The following is a 7,841-nucleotide window of genomic DNA, read 5'->3' on the forward strand; positions in this document are numbered from 1 at the left end:
ATATTTCCATTCTAGGACTATCCACCCTATCCAAACTTCTCAGTTTTACCGGCTTTATCAGGCTGCCCCTCAGCCTGTGTCGCTCTAGTGAAAACAATCCAAGTTTATCCAGCCTCTCCTTCGAGATAATACCCTCCAATCCAGGCAATAGTCTTTTTCATACCTTCTCCAAAGCCTCTACATCCCTCCTACAACGTGGCGACCAGAACTGCACACAATATTCCAAATGTGGCCGAATTAAAGTTTTATACAGTTGCAACATGACTGAACAACATTTTTATTCAATTCCCTGCCTTCCCTCCCACCTGATCCACGGTGTTGCCACGTTCAGGGAGTTATGGCCTTGCATCCCAAGATCCCTTTGGGAATCATTTACAGGATACTTTCCACTTGCTATGACCTCCCAAAACACAGCACCACACACTCATCCAGATGAATCTCCACCTGCTACACCTCTGCCCAACTTTCCAACTGACCTACATCCTGCTGTATCCTTTCACAACCATCCTCACTATCCGGAACATTTCCATGCCATCTGCAAACTTTCTAATCAGACCCCCTTATATTTTCAGCAAAATCATTCCTATATATTCCAGACGACAGAGATCCCAGCACTGATCCTTACGGAACACCCACTGATCCCAGACCTGCAGCTGGAGAAATCACTCCATCACAACTCCCCTCTGCCTTCCCTGGCCAAGCCAATACTGGGTCCAACTTCCCAACTCACTGTGGATCCCATCTCCTGGAGCAGCCGATCCTCAGGGACCTTGGGAAATGTTTCAGGAAAATCCATCATCCAACGCCCTTCCCTCATCAAACATCTTCATCACTTCCCCCGAAACTCCCCCCCAGTGTCACAGAGAAGACCCTCCCCTGTACAAAGCCAGGCTCCTGTCCCTCATCAATCTGTTCCCCTCCAAGAGGGAGGACATTTTGTCCCTGAGACCCTCCTCCAGGAATTACCCTCCCACTGATGGACAGCTCTCCCGCTGACCATTCCCTGGATTATCCCCATTGTCCGTCTCACACAAAGGAACAACGTTGGCTCTTCTCCCAGGCTTCTGGGAGATCAGCTCTGGTTAAAGAGGGAACAGAGGTCTCTGACCAGGCCCAGGAATCTCCTTCCTCGCCTCCCACAGTAGCCTGGGATCGGTCCCATCAGGCCCTGGGACCTATCCACCTTATTCACGACACTCAGCAGCTCCACCTCCTTCACCCTGCCCTGCTCCAGAATATCCCCACCCCCCCTCCCTGATCTCCACCATCACCCAGCTCCCTCTCTGTGATGGTGGGATGAGAGAGGCCGATGTGGATACGGATGTGAAGGACTCATTAAGGCCCTGACCCAGTTCCTCTGGCCCCCGGGTATAAATTCTCTTCTTTACCCTCGGGTGGACCCACCCTGTCTCTCGGTCCCTGCTTACCCCGGACCCCCTCAGGAAGGATGTGGAAGCTTTGGAAAGGGTGCAGAGGGGATTTACCAGGATGTTGCCTGGTCTGGAGGGGGAAAGGCTGAGGGACTTGAGAGAAGTGACTTAATAGAGACATACAAGATAATCAGGGGGTGAGATGGTGTGGGCTGGGAGAGCGTCTCTCCCAGTATGGGGATGGCGAGCACGAGGGGGGTAGCTTTAAACTGAGGGGTGATCGATACAGGACAGACCTCAGAGGGAGTTTACCCAGGGGGTAGGACGGGACTGTCACAGGAGTAGACTCACCAACGTTTGAGGACATTTCAATGAGCATTGGATAGACACAAGGTGTAAGAATGGGATAGTGGAGGTTGGGTGGGCTTCAGATTGGTTCCACAGCTCAGCACAGCATTGTGGGCCGAAGGGCCTGGACTGTGCTGTGATCCCACCTGCCAATGACGTTCCCTGACTGGTTCGAACCTGTCAGAGTGTCTGGGTTTCCCCTTCACTCTCTAACGGACCGGCTGGGGTTCCGCTTCCGGGACGTAAACACACTTCCTTCGGGGTTGGGCTGAATCGGACCACATCCTGCAGGCTGCAGGCTTCCTGGGTCCCCGCCTCCTTACCAGCCCCCTCCCCCTCCCCCTCCCTAACCCCCACCCTCCTCCCCCACTCCCCACCCCAACCCCCTCCCCCTCCCCCAACCCCAACCCCCTCCCCCTCCCCCAACCCCAACCCCACCCCCAACCCCACCCACCCTCCCCCTCCCCCTCGCCCTCTCCCTCGCCCTCCCACACCTCCTCCCCCTCCCCCTCCCCACCCCCACCCCCTTCCCCCTCCCCCACCCCCAACCCCACCCACCCTCCCCCACCCCCAACCCCAACACCTTCCCCCTCCCCCACCCCCACCCCCACCCCAAACCCTCCCCAACCCCACCCCCTTCCTCCTCCCCCACCACCTCCCCCCACCACCCCTTCCCCCTCGCCCCCACCCTCTCTCCAAACCCTCCCCCTCCCCCCCCACCCCCACCCCCCAGACATACCTCATCTCTGGAGTCATCTGCACCCCCACCGTCCCCACAGCAGTCAGGGTTGAGGATTGGGGTCAGGGTTTAGGATTGGGGTCAGGGTTTAGGATTGGAGTCAGGGATTGGGATTGGGGTAAGGGATTGGGATTGGGGTCAGCAATTAAGATTGGGGTCAGGGTTTAGGACTGGGGTCAGGGTTTAGGATTGGAGTCAGGGATTGGGATTGGGGTCCGGGATTAGGATTGGGGTCCGGGATTAGGATTGGGGTCCGGGATTAGGATTGGGGTCCGGGATTAGGACACTCCGTGCTGCGATGTTTCTAACCCCGGGATTTGATCCCTTCACAGCAACGAAGGAGAAATCACATCAACCGAGCGTTCTGCCGACGGTGAGGGAACTACTCGAGGAGAAACGGAGGTCTGCGGCAAATCCAAAGACAGAGGTTAGTGCAAACATTCCCATTGGGACGGTACAGAACGGGAGGGAATGGGAAGGGGTTTGGGTCCATTGGGACGGTGTAGAGTGGGAGTGAACGGGAAGGGGTTTGGGTCCATGGGGACGGTGTAGAGCGGGAGGGAATGGGAAGGGGTTTGGGTTCATTGGGACCGTGTAGAGCGGGAGGGAATGGGAAGGGGTTTGGGTCCATTGGGATGGTGTAGAGCGGGAGGGAACGGGAAGGGGTTTGGGTCCAATGGGACGGTGTAGAGTGGGAGTGAACGGGAAGAGGTTTGGGTTCATTGGGATGGTGTAGAGCGGGAGTGAATGGGAAGGGTTTTGGGTCCATTGGGAAGGTGTAGAGCAGGAGGGAATGGGAAGGGGTTTGGGTCCATTGGGACGGTGTAGAACGGGAGGGAACGGGAAGGGGTTTGGTCCATTGGGACGGTGTAGAGCGGGAGGGAACGGGAAGGGGTTTGGGTCCATTGGGACGGTGTAGAGCGGGAGTGAATGGGAAGGGGTTTGGGTCCATTGGGACGGTGTAGAGCGGGAGGGAACGGGAAGGGGTTTGGGTCCATTGGGACGGTGTAGAGTGGGAGTGAACGGGAAGGGGTTTGGGTCCATTGGGACGGTGTAGAGTGGGAGGGAACGGGAAGGGGTTTGGGTCCATTGGGACGGTGTAGAGCGGGAGGGAACGGGAAGGGGTTTGGGTCCATTGGGACGGTGTAGAGTGGGAGTGAACGGGAAGGGGTTTGGATCCATGGGGACGGTGTAGAGCGGGAGGGAATGGGAAGGGGTTTGGGTCCATTGGGACGGTGTAGAGTGGGAGGGAATGGGAAGGGGTTTGGGTCCATTGGGACGGTGTAGAGTGGGAGGGAACGGGAAGGGGTTTGGGTTCATTGGGACGGTGTAGAGTGGGAGGGAATGGGAAGGGGTTTGGGTTCATTGGGACGGTGTAGAGCGGGAGGGAACGGGAAGGGGTTTGGGTCCATTGGGAAGGTGTAGAGCAGGAGGGAATGGGAAGGGGTTTGGGTCCATTGGGACGGTGTAGAGCGGGAGGGAACGGGAAGGGGTTTGGGTCCATGGGACGGTGTAGAGTGGGAGTGAACGGGAAGGGTTTGGGTCCATTGGGACGGTGTAGAGTGGGAGGGAACGGGAACGGGTTTGGGTCCATTGGGACGGTGTAGAGTGGGAGGGAACGGGAAGGGGTTTGGGTCCATTGGGACGGTGTAGAGTGGGAGGGAACGGGAAGGGGTTTGGGTCCATTGGGACGGTGTAGAGCGGGAGGGAACGGGAAGGGGTTTGGGTCCATTGGGACGGTGTAGAGTGGGAGTGAACGGGAAGGGGTTTGGGACGGTGTAGAGTGGGAGGGAATGGGAACGGGTTTGGGTCCATTGGGACGGTGTAGAGCGGGAGGGAACGGGAAGGGGTTTGGGTCCATTGGGATTTTGGAGGTCCCAGGCAGGTTTGGAAATTTACTGAGGGAGGTTTTGTTATGGGAAAGTGGTGAGATAATTTACGGCATTAACCCTGAGCTGCGGCTGTGGGTTACCAGAGTTAGAATCGATCACAAAATGTGGACAGAGATGTCTCCATCTCTCAATACACTGCCATCAATCTGTGCATTATCTTCCATGTTACAGGCAACACCTATACCGACGTCAGGACCACCGGGTGAGTAACACCGATTACCCCACACCCAGTCTGTCCCGAGAGTGAACCCCAAACCCAGTCTGTCACTCACTACGGTGAACCCCAAAACCACCCCGAACCCTCGATTAGATCCCAGTCTGTAACTCCCTCCCGGGTATCTGTTATTCTGTATATAAACCCCACCCCGAACCCTCGAATAGATTCCAGTCTGTAACTCCCTCCCGGGTATCTGTTATTCTGTATATAAACCCCACCCCGAACCCTCGATTAGATCCAGTCTGTAACTCCCTCCCGGGGTATCTGTTATTCTGTATATAACCCACCCCGAACCCCTCAATTAGATCCCAGTCTGTAACTCCCTCCCGGGGTATCTGTTATTCTGTATATAACCCACCCCGAACCCCTCGATTAGATTCCAGTCTGTAACTCCCTCCCGGGTATCTGTTATTCTGTATATAACCCACCCCGAACCCCTCGATTAGATTCCAGTCTGTTACTCCCTCCCCGGGGAGCTGTTATTCTGTATATAAACCACCCCGAACCCCTCGATTAGATCCCAGTCTGTGACTCCCTCCCGGGGTATCTGTTATTCTGTTTGTAATGCCCCCCTCCGTGAGCCCCTCGATCCTATCCCAGTCTGTGTTATTCTGTTGTTTCCCACGATTTATTTGTGAATAAAAGCTCCTGTGTTGATTCCCCAGGGGACTCGAGCTTCTGCCCTCCTGGTCTAGAGGGTGCGTCTCCTTTTCCCTGTGAGACTCCATCCTGGCACGTGGGGGTGTCAGAGCCCATCATATCCCCCGGTTCCTGTCACTATGGCTCACCCAGCGAGTTCTCCACCAGCAATGCCATCCACCCATTCAACACTACCGCGATGTACCCGGGCTGCGGGTACCCTGACCTCCTTGGCCAGAGTGCCAGCCTTTACCCGGACCACAGCCCTGACCTGATGGTGAGTACGGGCACCATTCACACCTCACACCCCCTCCATTTCCCAACCCAGGGAGGGAGGGGGTGGAGGGGGATGGAGGGAGGGTGTGGAGGGGGATGGAGGGGATGGGTGGAGGGGGATGGAGGGTGATGGCTGGAGGGTGATGGCTGGAGGGTGATGGGTGGGGGGGTTGGGGTGGAGGGGGATGGAGGGAGGGGGTGGTGGGGATGGAGGGATGGGTGGAGGGGGATGGAGGGGATGGAGGGAGGGGGTGGTGGGGATGGAGGGGATGGAGGGAGGGGGTGGAGGGGGATGGAGGGTGATGGGTGGAGGAGGTGTTGGGTGCTGGGTGGTGGGTGATGGCTGGAGGGTGATGGGTGGGGGGGGTGGGTGGGGGTGGAGGGGGTGGTGATCTCAGAGGTGACCCTCTGTCTGTTCCTCCTCCAGGGGGCGCCGCCCAACCCGGATCCCAGAATGTTCGAGAGCCCTCCCCCAGCCTTCCCTCATTGGTCACTGTCAGCAGCCAATGCCCATCCAGACCTTCCATCCATCCCATACTACCCTCCCAGCTCAACCCCACAGCCCCTGGCAACCCCACAGCCCCTAGCAACTCCACAGCCCCTAGCAACCCCACAGCCCCTGGCAACCCCACAGCCCCTGGCAACCCCACAGCCAATCACAGCCTCAATGTTGGACCAAGCTCGAAGAACCATCCGGAACATGGAGGTGACCAACCTCCTGCATCGAGATGATGACGGAGATACGTAAGTTACTCACACACTCACACACTCTCACACTCTCACACTCACACACACACACACTCACACACTCTCACACTCTCACACTCACACACTCACACACTCACACACACACTCACTCACACACTCACACACTCACACACTCACACACACACTCACTCACACACTCACACACTCACACACACACTCACTCACACACTCTCACACTCACACTCACTCACACACTCTCACACTCACACTCACTCACACACTCTCACACTCTCACACTCTCACACACACACACACTCACACACTGGGTGGCACAGTGGTTAGCACTGCTGCCTCACAGCGCCTGAGACCTGGGTTCAATTCCCGCCTCAGGTGACTGACTGTGTGGAGTTTGCACGTTCTCCCCGTGTCTGCGTGGGTTTCCTCCGGGTGCTCCGGTTTCCTCCCACAGTCACAAAGATGTGCGGGTCAGGTGAATTGGCCAAGCTAAATTGCCCGTAGTGTTAGGTAAGGGGTATATGTAGGGGTCTGGGTGGGGGTGGGCTGGGGGTTACTTTATTTGGAAGGAATGACCAATCAGTGATAGGAGGGGAGGGGAGGGGGACCAAACAGGGCTCAGGGGCTGGGCCGCAAGGTTAGATTCGATTCCCTACAGTGTGGAAACAGGCCCTCCCTTCCCTCTCTCCTTCCCTCCATTCCTCCCTCTCTCCCTCCCCTTGCTCCCTCCCTCCATTCCTCCCTCCCTGCCTGCCTCCCTGCCTCCCTCCGTCCCTCCCCTCGCTCCCTCCCTGCCTCGCTCCCTCCCTCCCTCCCCTCGCTCCCTCCCTCCCTCCCTCCCTCCCTCCCCTCGCTCCCTCCCTCCCTCCCTGCCTTGATAAGGCTCTGGTCAGACCACATTTGGAATGTTGGGCTCCATTTCTCAGGAAGGATGCTCTGACCCTGGAGCGGGTTCAGGGGAGGGTCACGAGAATGGTCCCAGCAATGAAAAGGTTAACGAATGAGGAACGTTTGAGGACTCTGGGTCTATACTGGATGGAGTTGAGAAGGATGAGGGGGATCTCACTGAAACTTAGAGAATAATGAATGGCCTGGCCAGAGTGGGTGTTGGGAAGATGTTCCCATTGGTCAGAGAGACTAGGACCAAGGGCACAGCCTTAGAGTAAACACCCTTTAGAACAGAGATAGGGAGAGACCTCTTCAGCCAGAGAGCGGGGAATCCGTGGGACTCACTGTCACAGAGGGCTGTGGGGGTCGGGGCCGTGAGGATATTTAACACAGAGATAGATAGGTTCCTGAGAAACAAGGGGGTCAAGGGTTACAGGGAGAAATGGGGTTGAGAAACTGATCAGCCAGGATTGAATGGTGGGGCAGACTGGATGGGCTGAATGGCCTAATTTCTGCTCCTGGGTCTATGGTCTTATTGTCTCATACCCACTCTCACTCTCACACACACACACACTCATTTATTCACATGTTCTCTCACACTTCCTCTCTCACACTCACACTCTCTCACTCTCACTCTCCATCTCTCAGGCACCCTCCCTCCCCCCACACACAGAGGGACGGACGGGCAGGGCTCTGATGGGGGGTGGGGGGGTAGCTGGGGTCGGGGGTGGGGGGGGTGTGAGGGTGTG

General features: G+C 57.0%; 1 protein-coding gene across 1 annotated transcript in view; it reads left to right on the plus strand.

Moving 5' to 3' along the window:
* LOC132808775 (anti-sigma-I factor RsgI2-like) overlaps positions 1-6,225 on the plus strand; it is a gene marked incomplete at its 3' end in the record, with an annotated part of 10,526 nt that extends 4,301 nt beyond the window's left edge. Inside the window, exons 2-5 of the mRNA XM_060822222.1 lie at positions 2,790-2,884; positions 4,521-4,551; positions 5,232-5,482; positions 5,909-6,225. Of these exons, the coding sequence (XP_060678205.1) occupies positions 2,790-2,884; positions 4,521-4,551; positions 5,232-5,482; positions 5,909-6,225 (694 nt within the window). The remainder of the gene's footprint in view (positions 1-2,789; positions 2,885-4,520; positions 4,552-5,231; positions 5,483-5,908) is intronic.
* Positions 6,226-7,841: the final 1,616 nt, after the last annotated feature.

The sequence above is a fragment of the Hemiscyllium ocellatum genome, assembly GCF_020745735.1.
Source record: "Hemiscyllium ocellatum isolate sHemOce1 chromosome 38 unlocalized genomic scaffold, sHemOce1.pat.X.cur. SUPER_38_unloc_4, whole genome shotgun sequence".
NCBI classification, from domain to species: Eukaryota; Metazoa; Chordata; class Chondrichthyes; order Orectolobiformes; family Hemiscylliidae; genus Hemiscyllium; species Hemiscyllium ocellatum.